At 39.0% G+C, this 20041-nt stretch overlaps 1 protein-coding gene across 2 annotated transcripts in view; it reads left to right on the top strand.

Annotated features, from left to right (window-relative positions):
• Positions 1–4768: 4768 nt before the first annotated feature.
• The window catches only part of CARF (calcium responsive transcription factor), a 33759-nt gene continuing 18486 nt past the window's right edge, over positions 4769–20041 (top strand). For both annotated transcript variants that reach the window (XM_086751402.1, XM_086751401.1), the window contains exons 1-9: positions 4769–4874; positions 6300–6572; positions 8225–8345; positions 10434–10563; positions 11335–11419; positions 15368–15557; positions 17905–18025; positions 18954–19097; positions 19552–19782. In XM_086751402.1, the coding sequence (XP_086607528.1) occupies positions 6363–6572; positions 8225–8345; positions 10434–10563; positions 11335–11419; positions 15368–15557; positions 17905–18025; positions 18954–19097; positions 19552–19782 (1232 nt within the window). In that variant the 5' untranslated portion in view covers positions 4769–4874; positions 6300–6362. The remainder of the gene's footprint in view (positions 4875–6299; positions 6573–8224; positions 8346–10433; positions 10564–11334; positions 11420–15367; positions 15558–17904; positions 18026–18953; positions 19098–19551; positions 19783–20041) is intronic.

Here is a 20041-nt window from a genome sequence, read left to right as displayed (position 1 = left end):
GGGGGGCGGTCCCGTGAATCCCCGTCAGCCCGGGGCGGCCCGCGGTACCGGCTTTGCCCCCGCGGCGGTGGGCGGTTGCCTGTGGGGGGCTGCGGCGCTGCTGGAGCCGGCGAGCTGGCGCGTGGGGCTGCGGGCTGCCGGTGGTGCTGCCGGTGTAACCGGGGTGGTGTTTCTTTGCACGTGAAGTGATGCGCCGGCAATAAACTTCTGACAAAAGTAATGAACCCAACATGCAGCGGACTCTGAAAGAAGCTGTAAGTAAATTTGGTTTTTTTGGGGGGGGAGAAGGCTGCTTGTGTGCTCGGTTTATATATCTTTTTTTTTTTTTTCCCGCCTTTTTGACAGTTACTTGTGGCCTCTCGGGGAACACTTGAGCTTTCCCTGTGCGGTGACTCGGGTGGGGGCGACTTGTTGGAGCAGGCAGGTGTTTGTTCTTGGTGTTTTCTCAGATTCTTAAATCTCCTCTATTTCTTAAGCGTCCTTAAAAGATCTGACGTTGTTTGTCAGCGTAATTGACGGAGGTGCATTTTCCAGATACTTGTGCTAGCTACACAAAAGTGATTTACTTGAGTAACTTTTTAAGTAGGAGTCCCCAAATCTCCTCTGCGTTCTTAACGCTGTCTGCCTGCTCTTCCAGACAGATAAGCCAAGTCTCAAACCTGGTACAAGTTAATGTAAAGCTAATTGTAACTCATTTACTTGAGGTTATGACTGGGCCCTGACTTCCTCCCTGTTGTTTTGCTGTAATTCGCGCCCTTCGTAGTGGTGGTAGAAAAATGTCATCAGGGGTAGCTTTTTCAGAGAGAGTGTTTAACTCTTGCAAGCTGTGCAATCATCTTAAGTCTTTTTACAAAACCTCTGAAACGTTTCATGGAAAACTCAATAAAGATTGTTGGTGAGGCATTCAACTCTATGTATTTCCTGACAAGAAATAAAAATTAAAACCGGAATGGGGAATATGGCTATCAGAAGTGCTGAAAACATGAACGTGCAGAGTCAAGCTTGGTTTTTTTTTAATGGGTATGCGTTGAAGACCTGAAACTTGAAAAATGTAAGAAAATTCCCTCCTTCCTGGCCTGATAGCGTACTCCTAGGTAGAATGTGCTTATCACAATGGACTGTTTTTACAGTTTAGGTTTCTTCTTGTGACTAAAATCTTGCAATATTGACTCAGTGTTAAAATAATTAGTTCTGGGATTTTGAAAGGCAATACTTCCCTTTGGAAACTGGCTGCATATTGCGTTCATGAGGAGGCCTCGTAACTGAGGGAAGGCAGAAGCAAGATTCATACAAGGTCTTAAAATTATGTCAGCCTAGAACTGGTGTATTTTTTAGAGACCACTGCTTGTAGTTGGTAGGTATAGATATTACCACAGAATAAAGAATCGGAGGTAAGAAAACACAGAAATCTAATACTCTGCCTTAAGGCAGGGCAGCGATTTGACTGGTCAATAATAGGATTTTAAAGAGATGCTAGTTTGACTTTTCTGTTAACATCTCTAAAAGTTTATATATAAAGGAATCAGCGTGTGGGCTTCTGGATTAGAGAGGCGATTGCCGCTATTGTAAGAAAGGTTCACCTCAGAGTGGGCATTGAAATCTTGTTCCTGTTGAGAGTACCTCATGTTACACAAGTTGTGTCTGTGGATGACAATCAGTGAGAACATAGTGTTGCAAGAGGTGCCCCTGGCTTTGACAGCTATGTTATCATGAGAGTTCTTGATGGCTAAATAAATTGAGGTCTGACTGCCTTTTGTGTTTTGCTAAATGATCTTGAACTATCGGTGTGTTTGTCTTTGGAACTGAACCACTCATGGTAATGTGTGGGCTAGATTGCAGTGCATAATGTTTGCTCTCTTGAAGATCCTGTCTGTAAGACTCTGCATAAAATGCTTGTGATGGTTATTGTGTTTGCCTGTGCTAGCAGTTTCTGTGGCTGCTTGCTCTCTTTGTAGGGTTGAACCAAGGACAGCAGGGACCATAGATATCCCTTTGTTTTGAGCAAAGTGCTTCCCAGATGGAGGGAGGGCAAAGGAAGCAGTCCTGTGGCGTTAAAATGCACTAACCCTTGAGTTGGAAATGGCCTTGGAGAGTGGTGGACTTCATGGAGAGCAGCCTGTAGAGTGGTTTGGGTGGAGCTGCATTAAGGCTAAAGCTGAGGCGTGGACAGCTGCCTGTTTAGTGCGTGCACTGAGGATACAGCTATTGATTCCATTTAACACGAACATCAAACTCCCATATTTCTCCTTTAACCCGTTCTTAAATGTGGGATACAGTGGTATTTTTTGTGGCACTTAAGTATTTATGAAAAGAAGAGACACTTGTGTGTTATTTACTTATTCATGACAAAATAGTCATACATACATATATACATATAGAGAGAGGATTTAACACATGTTTAGGGAATTTGTTAGCAATATATAAAATTTCTTAAATATCTATGTACTTGTAAGTGTCTGCAAAAGTGTATTTCTTTAAGACAAAAAGAAATCTTTTTTGTTTGGGATTGCACAGCACTTAGGTTAATGAAACGTGGATGGTTAAACCATGAAGTTTGTTGTCTGAGGTGATGTGCATGCCAATGGTTTGCCTGGGTTAGAACAGTGAATAGACAAAGTCACAGAGCAAAAACACACCAAGGGGATTTTTTAAACACAAAGATAAAGCTTCAGATGTTTCTGGGCTGCTCATAAGAGGAAGCTGGATAAATATCACTGTATATTTACCCTGCTGTCATTTTTTCCCTGAGCTTTGTTATTAACCAATGTTAGATACAGGATATTGGGCTACTCATGCCGTTGGTCCGTTTCAATACAGTTGTCCTTGTGTTCTGTACTCTGGTTCCAGCAAGTTCAGGGTATGTGGCGTTGGTATCTCTGGAACAAACTTCTTCACTTTATGTCAGGGAACTAAATGTGCTGCTTTGGCAAATCTGACATACCTTCTTTACATCTTTTAACTGAGGGGAAATTGTTGAGTGATGATGAAATCTAGTTTTCTGTCTTTTTTCATTTGCTGCTAACATGCTTCAGACATTTTAACTGAAATCTCTCATAGTTGTTCTCAGATCCAAAGCCACAAAATATTTGGTAAATGTGAGGTAACTTGATTTGGAACTTTGTTTGAAGTGTCATCACTTGAAAATTGAATGGAAAAATAAATCTGCTTTAGATTAAAGTATTTAGTATATTGAGCATATGAGCAGCTTAACTTCACAATGTTGTTTGTATCAGCAGGATGTTTTATTCAGCTTCAGAAGCCAAGGAGATGGGGATTTACTTTGCCTGTGGTCCTTTATATTTTTGCAGAGCAAAATAAATTTACGTTTCCAGGGTTGTAGTGTTCCTTTCAAGTGATTCTCTAGCCTTTTACATTCTCCTTACTAAAGGTGTAAATGGTTGAATTATCAAGATTGGTCATGGAATCATAGAATGGTTTGGGTTGGAAGGAACCTTTAAAGGCCATCAAGTCCATCCCCCCTGCAAGGAGCAGGGACATCTCCAACCATATCAGATTGCTCAGAGCCCTGTCCAACCTCACCTAGAATGTTTCCAGGGATGGGGCATCAAGCACCTCTTTGGGCAACCTGTGCCAGTGTTCTACCACCCTCATTGTAATTTTTTTTTCCTTAAGTCTAGTCTAAATCTACCCTCTTTTAGTTTAAAACCATTACCCCTTGTCCTGTCACAACAGGGCCTGCTGAAGAGTTTGTCCCCATCTCAAGGAATTTACTATGTGGTGTGGTGAGGAAGGTAAAGTTGGTAGGAATTACGTCCTAATATAACACTGCCTATCTTTAAAATAAATACTGAAGGGAAAAATCCTGAACACCTTTCCCTCTCCCTCACCCAGACTACAGGAATTAAGTTTTCTTCTATTCAATTTGCTGTATTATGTGTATAGTACATATGTGTATATGTACTATAGTAATGTTGGGGCCGAGTTAATTAGTAATTTTTTCTCATTGCTTATGAATGTTTGGGATTGGTCACTACCATAAAGGATGTACTGTCTGAGTGAAAGCCTTATCCTGTGGATGTGGCAATTCACTGTCCAATATTCTCTGTTTGAAGGTTTATATTGGGTAGCTGACCTCCTTGAAGTACTTTTCTTTGGGATAGGGGGTAGATCTCCCAAGTGCCGGGAGCTCTGTCTTTTTGTCTTTCATCACATGATTAATGCCAAACGTTGTTTCGGATATCTGGTGTTTTTCCTGCCTAAAGCTTACTGCTGTAGACTAACAATAGTAGTTTTATTTCGTTTGCATGTTGTTTTATAACCCTTTAAAATATCAAGATGGCTGCATAACAGAGTTGGGCAATGTGAATCCTGTCTATTGATTGTGAAAGTAGATCACTAATACTTTTGTAAAGCAGTGCTGGCAGATCTTTAAATATCAAGCATTCTCTAGATGTGTTTGGTTGTTAGCTAATGCTTGTGGACATATTTAGATAAAATTCATGAGAGTGTGTATGTGTGTTTCTTATCTGTGTGTGCAATGACAAGCCAAGAAAATTGTCTTATACAAGAGGATAAACTCTACTCCTGGAGCAACACACTGAAATTTTTCTGCAGTGGGTAATAAAGTGATAAAGAGGCAAGGATTTCTTGAGAGCTTTGCTGTTAGCTTACAACAGGTTTAGAACTTGTAAGACTAAATTTGTAAGACCAAAAAAAAACCAAACCCTGCAGCAGTGTCTTGGTTGAGGCTAAAGCACGGAAGGCTGAAATAAACTTTTGTAATTTTTTCAGGTCATCTTGTAGTGGAAGAAAATGGAGCTGACCATGACATTGCTACGGAAGGATCTAATGATTTGTTCATAGGCAACTGTAACAGTACAAGAAAGTTGGAAACAAATGATCAGGTTTTTCAGGTGAAGTATAAATGTCCTGTCTTTATAAGTGCTTTCTTTACATCCTCTCTGATGAATTTACAGTCTGATATTTCATCAGTGTGTTTTTTCTTGCCTTTATTACATTGTGTCTTTTAAAAAAGTACAGAAGTTCCTTGCCTTGGGTTCTTGCGCCAGTCACTTTTGAACTGATGAATATCCAGTTATAACATGTAATGGCAACCTTTAGTAATTATATTAACAGGTCCTCTTACAGTGCTGAAGAAATATATGTTTTATTGCTTAGTGACCAAACATGGCAAATAAGAAGCCAGACACACAGGACATCTGTATAGGTATTGGGGAAGGAGAGTCTTTAATGTATTTATTATCAAATATGGCCAGATATTCCAGGTCAGAGAGATTTCTGTGTAAAAATGTTCTTCTGCGATTACTTCAGCCAGCGTGAAATATCATTCAGTTAGTGATTTAGTAGTATGCTTATGGTCTCTGCGTAATGTATTTAATATAACTAGTGCCATTTACTTGTTGCTGCTTTTCTGGTGTAGTTTTGGCACAGAAGATTTATACCTGCAGAATTTTTGAGAAGGTAATCTGGCCCAGATTTGACTTTAATATAAAATTTAGAAACATTTTTCCCCACTCTTTGGATTTGTAGTTTACAAATTTTTGTAGCAGAATTGTCAGAGTTGTTTGTGTGATTGCTGCAAGAGATCCAACAAATGGCATTCCTTCTTGCTTTGGTCAAATGACAGCCTGACATGATATTTTACACAAGGGCTGCCTATTTTCTATTATTTTTAAATTTTTAATATTTGTGTTGTCAGAGTTTCAACAGAACAGGTATTTGTGCTTAAACATTTAAATTTAATGAAAATGGGATGTGCTGTAAGACCTTGATTCTGCAAGCTTGATGAGAATAAGCCCTGAGTACCTCTTTTTTTTGAGACTTGCAAAATCTGATTCTTGGTCCTCCACTCTGTAGTTCTTGAACTTGAGTTGTTGCTTTTGTGTTACTTGTGTTTCTTCTGTGGTAAAGTATTAAGAAAGTGTATAGAGATTTTTGTCTTCATAATTAAATAGATGTATCAAAAGGCTTCGTGGAGTAGTATCTAGCATTCTTTTGAAGTGAGATCCAGTTGGTGGATGTTTTACAGTTTTGTTTTTAGTGTAAGTTATCTCAGTTTCTGGGTAGACTTGAGATGTTTTAAAGTTATGAGTGATTTTGGGCACAAAGGATTTTCTTTCCCCTTAGTAGAGAGAGTTCCTTTTAGGAAGCAAAAATATTAATACGTTTTCAGCATGAAAATGGAAAACAAAAATCAAACTGCTAGTGTTTGGTAGTAGCCTCTTCATCAGAAGGACAAGAACTCCCTCCGAGTATTTGATACACTACACTGGTTTTAAATGTTCTTTTCGTTTTCTTTCCTTTTTTTTTTTTAATAGAAATTGCTACTCAAGATTAAAGTACATTTTACTGTTTTTCCTCTGTGAAAGCATCTAACCTGCATGGATTCCAGGGATCCATTGTTTGGACAGAGTGACTCTCCAACAGCCTTGCCCATCGCAGTACGCCTCTCGGGCAGTTCTCCATCATCGGCTGCGCCCGCACGGCCACCCCAACCGCAGCCTCACTCTGCAGAGGAGTTCCACCTGGTAGACCAAACTGGGCAGCCTCTGTATGAGCTGCAACCCCTAGGAGAGCCCAGTGCGCAGATGGTGAGTGTGTCTGAAACAGGGCCGGTGGTGTCTTCACAGATAAGGGTGCTCTTTGAAGAACTCTTTTACGTGGTACTTGTTTGTTGTAGCAACAGCTGATTCAGATTTTGTATCTAGCAACAAGGTGAAATTTTTCAGTGGTTCAGTTTGTGCTCCAGTTGCCCCTCCTGAGGGAGGCAAATCCTGTCTCTAGCCATTACTAATTTTATTAAACAATAACTTATATCTTTTCTCAGTATCAAGCCTGGATGTTATTGTGTGATGAGATCTCATGCTTCTACTGCTGCTACTTTCTCTGTGTTCCCTGGATAAGTTTCTCTTTGTGTTTTGTTTGGGAGGGGATTTGTAAATAAAGGTTAATGTATTAGTTGCAGTACATTACTTGCAGAGCCAAGGTCTGAGAGATCCTTCCCCTGTACCTTTTCTGTTTTCTCCATAGCTTTGCTGTTCTGGTGTTTCCTAAACTGCTTACTCAGAACTTGCCCATACTGTAGACCTGGAGGTCCGAGTTTTCACTCTGCAAAGAAAAATTGTTAACCTTGCAATTTAAGCATTTGACTTGATTGTGCTGTACAGGTCTTACATTTATTGAAAGCTAAGACCTCAATGAGGATATTCAAGTTTGGTTTCCACATTGTTAAACCATGTGCTGGTTTAACATCACATATGGCATCTAACAAACTGCAGTAATAAGTTTTTATTTAAAAAGCACAAAAAATTAATGTGTTTGGGTAGTACTTATCCTCTGTCAGCCTAAAAGCTCTTGCAATTTTTTGTATCCATTCCTGCTAGGAACAAATAAAATTTTCTTCTGGCTTGGATTTTAACATTAGCGATAAACTAACCTGTTATGTCTCTCCACTCCACTTCACCCCACCACTTAATTTACTTAAAACGTCACATTGTAATTCTTAACACTTCTTTTGTAAAAAGGTAACTCTCTCACCCAGACGATTTGTTTTGCATTTATTGTACTGGCACTAAAAGACACTTCACCCATTTAAAGTGTCATAAATGAGAAACAAGGTGATCTTTTATGTTATTCTATGTTTTATAACATTTTTGGGAAGAAGTCCTGGGTAATTATGGGAAAATTTACCTTAAGGGGTTGTTTACGTTTTCCAGAATTCTAGATTTAGTTTATTTATTTATTTATTTTCAAAATCCTGGAGTGTTTCTTTTATCTGCTTTTGCATAAAATGCTGCCCATAGAGGTCAGTTTCTTAGGAGTAAAGTAAAATTTTTTATATGTTGTGATTAATTCTGCTAGTCCATGAATGGAGTTACAGTGAATCCAACTATGAATAGCTCTCGGTTTTTTGATAACTTTAATAAGCGTTGTAAGTTTCAAGTAAGTGTGTAATTCATTGTAGAATCCCATAAGATGGGGTTTTTTTGTTGTTTTTTTTTTGTTGTTGTTTTTTTTTTTCCTCCTGTAACCAATTAAAGGACTGTTTTAAAAAGGGGAAAGTAATTTTAAGAAAGTGACAATAAAGAGGCAATTTCCTTATTGTCTGAAATCAAGTTGATTTGCAGGCCATAATTCAAAGTAAAATATTTTCTGTTCTCGTAATAAGCAAACCCGGTCATGTTGCATGATGATCACCATACAAACTGGTGCCATTCATGCTTTTGTGTGATTTTTCTTACAGATGATTGTTGCCAGCCAGTCAGAAAATGGACAGGTGCTGCATGTCATTCCTTCTGCCCAGCCAGGAATGGCCCAAGTGATTATTCCGCAAGGTCAGCTTCTGGATGTGACCAGCACGCAGGGTGAGCTTAACCTGTGGGACTTGAGGGTGTATATTCCTGTGACTAAGCATATCCTGCATGATCTCTTTTAAGCACCTTGTTTGTAAGTGTTTCCTTTCCTTGGTCAGTTATAAGACAAAAATACATACTTACTGAATCTGTTTTCTGATTATGAATCTGGCACCCCACACACCACGTTTTCTGTTGGACAAAAGCCTTATGAAGTAAGAGCTATTGTACTCACTTTAGGTATGTGATGGATAAATTGAGATACCAGGCACAAAGCTGCTTCTGGCCTTGTTTGCCGTTAATAAAGGTGTTTGTGCCAAGTCAGACAGCTGTGCTGTCAGCTTCAAATTTTCATTGTCTGCTTCGTTTTGAATGAAGTTGTTAATTCATGTAATGCAGATAAAAGAAATGACACTGTGGTCTGTTTCCAGAGATCGCTGGTGTTAATGCATGCTTTGTGAAGCCAGGAATGAAGTACCTAGGTTAGAAATTCAGTTCCCAATGAAGAAAATGAGATGTAATTTCTGCTTCATTGCAAAGTTTTTTCCCTTGGTGTGCTAACTATCACATTTTAAGTATATGGTGAGATGCACAACTAGAAGCACAAATTTTAAGTATTTCTCTAGAAAAGGCACATACTGAAATCTGAAAGCATTGGTTATTTATCTGCAAGCCTTGCTGGGTGGCAAAATGCTGTGTAATAGTTTACATTCACAGAATAAGTTAGAGAACTAGGTTGTCACATTTTGTTAAACTCTCCAAGCTGTTTTTGAACTATTTTTGTGTTTTCTGTATAAAATTCTCAAAATCTGAGCAAATTCTCAAAATTTGAGTGCTAGTTAAGTGTTCCTGTGGAATAAGAGCTCAAAGGTAAGATAGAATCCTGATGCTAGGTGGATAGAAAAAAAAAGGAGTTGGGATTCAAATCATGATCCAGACTTTTTCACTTAGAGTTGGAATACGGTTTCATGACCTTGCATTGAAAGACTTGCTCCTACTGTAATGCTCATCCTTCCCTCCCTCTCCACTTGCTCTTGCAGGGCTAAAACCATTGTTTAGTTACACTGTAGTCTTACAAGACTTTAAGATTACTCTGAGCCTTCAGTTGCTAAAGAATTGCTGCTACTTTTTGTAGGTAGTAAGTTGCAATCCTGAATAGTATTTTTGTGTTCCCATTTTTGACCCTACATGGGGCTCCCTGTTTGCAAACAGCTCATTTTCACAGTATTTGAATATATGTTCTGCAACAGTGCTACAGGAGTTTTTGTTGTTGTTGGTTTTTTTTCTTTCCTCTAGAGACTTATTATGTAGAAGACTTCGTAGTTGCTTGATCTTTAAAGGACAGTTAGGAAGACTTGTCAGTGGTTTACTATGGAGTTTAAAGTGGAAGGAGAATGGACTGTCAGGCCTTGAGTTTCATTTGCCTACTGGTGGTAGCATTTTATGAAATGGCACAGATTTCAGAGTAGACCTTAGTGTCTTAAGGTCATCTCTGCGTAGAAGGAACCAGTGCTCCGAGCTTGGAGCCAGAGTGGTCTGAGGTGCACACTTGTAAATCTTCTGGCACAAGTTTTCTATGGAGTGATTTCTGTACTGAGTCAATAGCTTATCACTCTCGGAATGGGAGAAAAGCTAAAACATTTGTTCTAGCAGCATGTCAGATTCGTTTACAAGGGGCCTGTTTTTTTCTTGCTTAAGTGTTCTTTTCTAAGTACAAAGCAGTATCATAATCTCCTTTTTTCCTATTCTGAAAGCAAGCAGTGCATGATTTCCAGCTGAACTTAATAGTTGTGCAATCCTATATGGATTTGTGGAAATGTAAAACAGAGTAATTTACAAGTTCTTCTAATTATTTGCTTTATTGTGGAAGGATTCATTAGCAATAGCATGATTACCAAAGGCCTTGAGTACAACCAACCTTGTCAAGTGTGTATTCATAGGCGTCCCTAGAGTTTGAGTATTGATTCACAACTATTAAACTATTGTATCATCTAGAAATCTTGTCATATGTCAAAATGTTTGCTTTTCTGGTACACAAAGTTGTCATTTCCCCATTCTGAGTTCGGTTATTAACCAGGAGGTTGTTTTATTTTTGCAAAGCTATTTCGGAAGAGAAGTGTGGTGATGGGAACTTGCAGACTGTGGCGGTGGCTGCTATAGCAGACAGTGCAAGCAGTTACATTCTACATCCACAGGCATCTCTCACAGTATCGAAAAAAAAGACCAGCAGGTATGTTTTCAGGGATGAGGCATTTACCGCCTCTCTGGGCAACCTGTTCCAGTTTTCCAGCACCCTTATTGTGAAAAAATCTTCCTTGTGTTGAGTCTGAATCCGTGCCCCTCTATTTTAAAACCATTATCCCTCATCCTGAGAAACAGTTTGTGAATGGATTTTGTGAACACAGTCTCCACATGTTTGAAAAAATATTCCTTGAAAAGGAGACATATTTGTATGGACAGGAGGTGATGCACTTGAGTTTTGCAATAATAAACATTGAGTAAGCATTGTTTCTGCCCCAGGGTTTAGGGAATGGAGAAACTAGATACTTAGTTAAGCTAATATTGGAACTGGTTTTCAGTAATTTAAAATATACTAAAATGTGCAGCATTTAAGAATTGTTTGATATTTATTTTAATCTTTCGCGTTCTAGCATCAGTCTGCATAAGAAAATTATCAAGACAATTAACTAGTCTTTCACCCTGTTCTTTCTGTTGTTGTCAAGCAACAATACTGAGATACTGAATGCTCAGAGGTCTTCTTGAATATAGAAAACAGTGGATTTTTAAAATACTTACATTTACTGAGAATTATTTTAACAACGAAATGGAAAAATGAACCACAGGTTTTCAAGGCAAGTTGATACAATGTCTCTGGCTTGATCATATCCTGCAGGGTTATACATAATGCACTGATTTGATATGTTACCAGTAGTTTAGATTAAATTATTGCTTTCTTGGATGTCTGTATACGCTTTTACTGTATTTTTTTCTTATTTTTCAGGGTAGTGGAAGATCCTTTTCCCATTCCTCTCCAGCCATTGCCGCCAAATACACCTGCCTGGGCGCGCCGTCTCAGGAACTGTGAGGTGGGCTGCAAAGAATTCTAACTTGATGTTTTATCATCTAGATCGCTATCCTATTCCATGAAAGGAGTAGTGTTCATAGTTGTAGAAGTTATGTTCAAGCTTTCTCATACGATGAAATAGTACTGGTACTAGCTGGTACTGTTAGCACATTTAAACACATAAAATGGTATGTAATCCCTTCCTTTTTTGGAAATACTAGAACAACTGACCATCAGCAGCTCCTGAAGGAAAAAATGTGCTTCTGAAATCTCGATGCTGCACAGCGCTGGGAAAAACCACTGATCCACACTTCGTGTACTGTGTTAAGAGTTCACTCTTGAACTGCAGTGCAAGCTCTGCTGTATTCTACTGAGCAAGCTGGTTTTTGTTGCCCTTGGTGATCTGTTAATTAGAGAATAAAATTGCTTTTGTATGGCCTAAGTGCAACTGTTCATATTAGTTTGTGTTGACACTTAGAAATCAAAATCCATGTGACTCACTAGGGTCAAGTCTGGGACTTAACAGAGCACTAAGGATTTCTACTTTAGGTATTATAACTTTTTTTTTTTTTTTTTGGACCAGCGTGGTTACCTATGCATGTTTGCTCTTTTGTTAAAAAATGCTCTGTCTTTATTCCCTATGATGGCTTTTGACGTAAACAGAACTCTCTCTTTATTTGAATATTATTAGATGTCTGCAGAACTGTGCTGATGACTGCAGTGATAGCAACAGCTAGAGTGCATCATAAATCACTTAAAAGGGAGGAAGGGGAGATGAGAAGATTCTTGAGCGATCACCTGCCCCTCCCTTCTGCTGCCAGACTCTTCATGATAGATGTTTATTTTACTTTCTTTTAATACTTGTTTAAAGGAAAACTCATACTCTCTCTAGCTGGTCCATCTCTTTAGATATTGCTACCATTGGAGCTTTTTCCTATTGGCTTGACCACTAGTAACTGGAAATTGCAGTTGCAGGGACTCAGAAATGGAATTTCTTTCTGTGTCCACTTAGAAATAATTGTTAAATGAACTAAATATACTTATCTGTTCCTGGTTTTGTTATATGCCTTTTATTTCATATAAATGGTATTGTCCACTATGATATCAATTTAAACATTAAGAGGTCAGAAAATTAATAACACTAATTCTTCCATGGTGGAGATATTGTTTCCACAGAATAAATGAGTGACTTAATTCAGATGACCATTTAGTTGTTTACGTCCAGTAAGATGTATAACCCCTGTTACCGTGTTTTTGACACTATGTGGCACATACTTTCCTATCTTAATATAAGTGTAGCTTATCTGAATAATTTATTATTGGTTTCACTTTATAGGAGGACTTGTATTATGATCTGCTTCATCTATCTGAATCTGTTATAAGAAATCTCGCCTGCTGTGTTTAAAATTCACAGCAGCAGCATTTATAGAAGAGTTCTTATCTTTAAAGAAAAGGGAATCAAAATACTGTCTCTTTGAATGTTTTCTAAGGATATAAACATCTGCTTCTGGTGTTCAGCAGAACTATTGCCTATATGTATTAATCCTCTCTATTCCTTTAAAAAAAATGTTGTTGCTATTCTCACTGCAGAGTCAGCCCATCCAAGGAGGAATAATCCAGATTCTCTTCCTCCTTGTGTGTTATCAGCCAAGTTGTTTTGCCGAGTTTGTCAGTTACACGGTGTAAATCCATCAGAGAGTGGTAGGATGCATGTGCCTTTTCATGGGCGCAGACTAGACAATGGGATTTTGAGGTGTTTTTTATCTTTCAAGTGTGATGGTCTTGCAGAGTATTTTGTTACCAGTAACAGTATAGAAGGGTCCAACTAGAATTTGGAGATCTAGAAGAGGTGCAGATAAATGTGACAACTCACAATTCCACTCTTTCCGTCCCTTGCCAGAACAGAAACAAATAGTGTAGATGTCTCTGTGAATTTCACGGAAGTTGCCAGCTGGCGAAGCCATGGCATAGCCTCAGTACTGCCGGTTGTGTATCCCAGGGAGCTGGCCGAGACTGAGCTCCAAAGGGCAATGACTCCTTTGGCAGTTAGTACTGCAGGCAGACACAGAGCAGTAAAAGCTGCAGCTGTCCAAAATTAGCACTAAGCTCTGTGGTGTTGATTCCCTGACTGCCTTGAAATGTTCAGCTTACACTTGCTGTGCCTAGGCAGTGCAATGCCTCTGGTATCCTGCTGTTGGTTCACTCAAGGAAAACTGCTTCTTGATGTGTACTTCAGTGTAAACTGTTACGTCCACTTGCTGAGATGAAACCAGGGGAGAGAGAAGGAATTGCTCCTTTTTTTGTCTTGAAGCTTGGCTGGAGTTAAAGGGTTGGGAAGTATCAGGTTACTTCGGGGTTGTTAATAAAGTAGATTTTAAATTTTTTTTAGAAAACTTATTTTGTATAACTTAGTTTTTGGTGGTCCCAGGTTTCTGTAAAGAAGGTACTTCTAGTACTTCTCAGGCTGCTTTGCTTCTCCTGGATTTTTCAGATCAAGTTTTGGACAGAAGTGTTATTCATAATTTCTGGCTAAACAATTGCCAGCTTCTTTTTCTCACCACAGCTGTGTGAGTGCAGACTATGTAGACTTTCTTAACTGTGGGAGAAGTGTGCTTGCAGTGCAGTGAGCTGCTGAAGTGTAACTAACTGATATCTCAGCATACCTCATGCAGCTGGTGCATACATAAGCTTTTGGGCTTGTGCTAGCAGCAACACTGTGCTGGCCTAGTTCATTCACAAGGTGTTAATTTGTTCTTTGACTTTAGGTCTTGCTAACCACAGGCATTTTGTTTCTCTTGGGCAACTATAGTTTTATGCAGTTGTCACTGAAGTATTTCTGTATGCTATAATACTTGATAGTATGCAATAATAGTCTTGGAGAGACACTATTGCTGCTTTTGTTGTCAGTACTTAAACAGCTGTCTGCTCTTTCACTGAAGGTGGCAAAATAGATCCATCAGACTTTAGTATTTACTCACCATGCATTTGTCCCACAGATACACTGTAAGGCTGAGCTGGCAATCTGCTCTTGGTGTTGCTTCCAGCTACTTGGTCAGCCTGATCCTGAGCTGCATAGGAAGAGAAGCGAGCATGGCATTCCAAATTCAGATGGAAAGCTGTTCTCTGTTCCAGTGCTTTTGTGGCTTGCTGGCTGGCACTGATAGACTGGCACTGATGTACCAGCACTGCACCAGCTGTGATGACTCTGAGTAGCTGAACAGCTGTCACAGAGGATGTTGCAAAGTCAGCAAACGGGGGGAGGTTTGTTTGGTTTTTTGTTTTTGTTTTTACTTTGAGTCAGGTTAAACGCCATTTTTCTGGTGTTCTCCAGAGCTTAGTAGAGTTCACTGAAACTGTCATCAGTTTGCATGTGGCAAATATGGTATGTTTCTGTGTAATGCTGAGAAGCAGGAAAGCCTTTAAGGGTATTACATAAGACGTTCAATTCCATGTTAGTGCACTAAGCAAGTGAGGCGGTTACTGGTGGTGGTACAAGCAGGTGTATTCTGCTCCAGCTCAGTGCAGTGTATGTTTGTTGAAGGGGATGCATAGACATTTTTTAGTGCTTCGGAGATTCTCTGTGGGAGTCGAGTGAGAATGATTGCCTAAGACGGATTTGTGGAGGAGGTGACTGCAACTGAAGTGTCTGTTGGGGGAAACAATAGGAATGAAGTTGTCCTAAAGAGATCAGAGTTGGCAGTAACTGTAATCTTTTTCAGGGCTTCCTGGTGTACCTCTTGGTCTTGGAGGGCTGACAAACTCCTGACCTCGGTGGGGACTGCTCTTGTGTTAGATCCTATGGTAAATCTATTTGTGAGGATACTAGAGTGGGAGAAAAAAAACACAAAACACTGAAAATCTGAGTCTGTGTCCTCACCTGCCAGAGTCCCTGACTGCTTTTGTTTTCTTGTGTAATGTTCAGCAGTCAGCTGGGTGAATAATCGTATTATTTCACCTCCTTTCCATGCAGAAAATTGGGGACTCATACCGCGGCTATTGTGTGAGCGAGACAGAGTTAGAAAGTGTTCTAACGCTACACAAGCAGCAAACCCAAAGTGTGTGGGGGACGCGCCAGTCTCCAAGCCCAGCCAAACCTGCCACACGGTTGATGTGGAAATCTCAGTATGTCCCATATGATGGGATCCCATTTGTCAATGCAGGTAACTAACTTTTCTTTTAATAACTACTTTCAAAACTTCAACACCGGTTGCCTACTGACCGTAAAGAAGGATCTTTATGGTGTTCTTTAGTGTTCATAAAGTCAAGGCACAAACATACAGAAAGAGAAGCTTGAGTGACACAGTCTGAAGGAGCTTGTTTCCATGAAACCACAGGCTTATATTTTGTTGTGATTAATTCCTTTTGTTCTTTAAAAATAAATTAGCTAAGTACCATTTGATGGGGGTTCTTGTGATGAGATCTTTAGATGGAGGTCCCATCTGCTCTATCAGGACATGAAGGTTCTCATAAGGGTAAGAGCTTGTTCGAGTATTCCTGGAGATCCTTTGGAGAGTTTGTTCCACAGGAGCCAGTGAACTGTTTAAATGACACTCTTTTAAAAAATTAAATAAACTTAAAAATCAAAATAAACATCAGCATGCCTCAGGAGACAGATTTTTTAATTTTTGAATTTTTTTTTAAATGAATGTGCAGACTTCACAGGTTAGTGATTACATGCTTAGCTGATGCAATGCATATGTGAAATTACTAAGAGTTAATTCGTATATGAAAATAGGTTTTAATTGTTACATAGAATGAGAGCACGAATGACTGGAATGTAGGTTGTGTGCTTGTGTTTTTTTCTTTTTTTTTTTTTTTAATGAGAGTAACTTAAAAAGTGCAATGTTAGTGCCAGTTTTAAAGCTTCAGCCATAAACTGTGAGAAAACTGTAAAAGAAAGCTAAGAACAAAGCCAAAACAACTTACACTTTTATTTTTTCCCCAAAATGCCTGAGACATCTTTAAGATGTAAGATCTGCCTGATAAATGAGTTGCCCCATAGTAAGATATTTAGAGCAAAACCACGTTTTTTTCCTTTGAAGTGTTGTAGACTAATAGAGACTCAGATACTTAAGTTGTAATATTTTTGCTTTGCTCAGCTGCTCAAACAGGCATTATGTATATTTCCAATGTGTTGCCTTTCCAGTATGTTTAGATTTAGTTTATAACTCCTCTATGAAATTCATTAAAATCCTTTACACCTGTATAGCAGAGGAAATATGATTTGCTGAACTGCAGTTTACATCCCAGATAACTGAATTCTAAACTGTGCAGGACAAAAAGTGTTGTTCTTGAGGAGTTTATCCCTTCTGCATAGCTGGAATCAATCTGTAATGCCTTCCCTGCTGTACTTCAGCTGTGGGGAAATATAGAGAAGCTGGGTAGCTCCCTTTAGTGTAAAACATGCAGTAATTCTCAAAATCTTGGTTGTTATTTTTAATAAGAATTTTGTATATTTGAGACTTTTGTAAAACAAAGGCCCCATCAAATTGCTTTTGAGAGTCATATTAGCAAGGATTAGTTTAAAGCTGTTGAAGTCTTTCCAATCCTAGAACTATTTATTTTTTTTTTTTAGAGAGACAAGATATCTGTTTGTTATATGTAATTATTTTTTAAATTTCCTATTTCTGTATTTGCTTTCATTTTAAATTTCTTTTTATTTTTTAATGTTACACTCTAAGACAATAAATCGTTGGATAGCTTATGGAAACACATTATGTTACTATTGTGATACTTAAAAATGTTTTGGTTTTATCACTTGTGGTATAGGCAACTCCTTGCCTGCATATTGGAGTATATGAATTATAAGTAAAAGATAACTAAACAGGACGTGGAAGAAATTTGGAAGAATTTCCTTTCTTGATCACTTTGATGCTCTGCCTGTTAACCCTTTCGTTAGAGGTCTAACTGGAAGAAGTCACTTAGTTCAAGTTTAGAGCTAAGGAATACTTATTTAAGCCTGTCTGGTTTTGTGGGGGTGTGCCACACTGAAACTGTTATTTAGCAGATAAGATAGGTCAGACTTGCAAGCAAGAATTTATGGGACAGCATGGTCCAACGTATTGATTTAAGACAGGAGGCTGGAAATAGCTGCTGACCTTTGAATTCAGCTGTGGATTTTCTTGGTTATTTGGGGGATTCTGCTTCTCTTATATTTATTACCAGCATTATGCTCCTTTGGTAACTTGCAAGGCTGCTCCTCTTGTAAAGTGTTGGTGTTAATCAAGGCAGGATCCGATGTTTTGCCTTTATGTACGTTGCAGGAGCGTTGTGAGGTGTAATAAATTTGGAAATGCTTTGAAAATGCTCTGTGTTCTTTATATACTGCAAGATAAGCATTTGCACTGTATTTGAATGCTTGCTACACTTAACTGTTCTGCCTTCTGAAGAGTTTGATGGTAAACAAATAACTGTTTTGGAACTCTATCTTTTCTGTAGTTACTATTTTACTGTAATGGCTTCAGTGTTTGCTTGAATAAATAAGAGTGCATTACTTTCTGTTCCTAGGAAGCAGAGCCATTGTAATGGAGTGCCAATATGGGCCAAGGAGGAAAGGATTCCAGCCCAAAAAAGCTGGTGAGCCAGAAAGTACCTCTGGCCATCTGTACAAAGCCACTTGCCCAGCAAGGTAAGAATTGTCTATAAAGCTTGAAGAGCTACTCATCATCCTAGGAAAGTATTCTTTCTGTGAGCCTTGGCAGAGCACTGTTTGAAAGTGGTAGCTGATATGCACTGTAGCTCTTGGCTTTGTCTCCTTCATAACTTGGGGTTGATACTCATTTAGAGGGAAGGAGGAAATGCTGTCCTGTTAAACTGAGCAAGACTGAGATTTGATAGGGTGCCTGGATGCAAAGGAGCAGTATGTCAGGACCTGAAAGACAAGTGAGAATCATTCTCTACCAGAGCATTAGTTATTATGGTGTCCTTTAGTGACTATTTTTGGTCTTAAAACTTCATTGTCTTGTTTGTTGTTTTTCCTTCAGACATTTAATTGCACTTCTATCAGTCAATCCTCCTGATTTAGCAAATGTCCTTTTTGCTGAAGGAGTTACAATTCTTCCAGTTCACTGGGGACTTTCTCCTTATCCAACACTAACGGCTTTTTGCCTTGTCCTTGAGCATCCTCCTGGGTGCTTGTTCAGTTTTTACTAGAGTGTGTGTTTACCTGGAGAGTTGCAGGTAGGTATGTATGTGCTCAATTCTGGCTTCAAGCTGGGTGAACTACAGCCTGTTCAGCAGTAGTGTTATGCTTTTACTATACTGAGGGTCAGGGCATTTTTGCTGAGTTGCAAAATCACTCTGGCTGTGTGGCTTCCAGACTGGAACAGAAGTGTGTCTTGTATCTATCTGTTTCCATCTGCATCCATCTCTGTTGATGTGTCCCTAACAATTCTACAGTTCACTTGAAAGCTCTTCGCCCTCTGTGACACTCTATTTGAACTTTTTTTTTATACTAATATCCGATATGAAGTAGATGGGATTTTTGCCTTCCCCCTGAGGGCAAAGTGTACTGAAGGATAATTTTTTTTTTTTTATTCCCCCCTGCCCCTTGGAAGGATCTATATTAAAAAGGTTCGGAAATTTCCACAATACAGAGTTCCTACTGACCCTAAAATTGACAAGAAAATCATAAGAATGGAGCAGGAGAAAGCATTCAACATACTGAAGAAGAACTTGATAGATGCTGGTGGAGTCCTCAGGTGAAACTTCCACTTTTTTCTTTATCTTGACAAATGAAGCAAAAAAAGAGCAATAATTTGCTTTATTTGCTTTATTTTTTGCTTAGTCAGTTTATTAAGGCTCTTTCTTAATATCAGTAGTAAAAACCCACAATGTCAGTAAAATTTCTATGGCTCTGGAGTATTTAGTTTGGTACATGTGTTAAGCACCAAGCTGTGGAACTTCAGCAAATGTTTTCATACAGGCAACAGAAGTAGTTGTATTTCTTTGGGGTTTGAGCTGGTTTATTTCACATTGAAAAATGTGAGAGGGTCCTGAGCTCTGAAAGGCAGTATCTTCCAGGTCAGGGGCTGTAAAAACTTAAATCACTCTAACTAGATTGTTTGTGATTCTCAGACTGTTCCCCCAGGAGCCTCCTTTTTTTTTTTGCCTTTGCTTGAGAATTGTGTGTAGAAACTCTTTCCTTCTTCCCAGGTGGTATGTACAGTTACCCACTCAGCAAGCCCACCAATACCATGAAATGGAAACTTCCTGCCTCCCTTCTTCACCGTCCCATTTTTCTGTGTCATCTCCTGAGGAGGAGGAGGAAGTTAGAGATGAGAACAGTCCTCTGCCATCCCGACTTCATCCTCAAGTGGCAGACAAGATCCGAGAACTGGTGTCTCAGGGAACAGAGCAGGTCTACGCAGTGAGGAAGCAACTAAGGTACAGGACTGTCTAGCGTGCTCTCAGTCTGTAGTGCTATATCTGCTTTTGCATTTGATTAATTTGGTTTGCAGCTAAATGGCAGCACTGATGCATTACTGAATATATTTCCCGTGTGTCATGGGAATCTCTTTTTCCCAGCTTGTTTTCTCTTTCCATTTCATTATAGGTAACCACTAAGAGCTGCTGTCCTCTTTAAAGATAGTTGAATTATCGGGGATTTTTAATTCCAAACTCTGTAGCAAATGCACAAAGAACT

This window comes from Chlamydotis macqueenii, chromosome 6 (assembly GCF_036417535.1).
Source record: "Chlamydotis macqueenii isolate bChlMac1 chromosome 6, bChlMac1.mat, whole genome shotgun sequence".
Lineage (NCBI taxonomy): Eukaryota > Metazoa > Chordata > Aves > Otidiformes > Otididae > Chlamydotis > Chlamydotis macqueenii.
The sequence above is the reverse complement of the archived record's forward strand: the minus strand, read 5'-3'. Positions and strand labels throughout refer to the sequence as shown.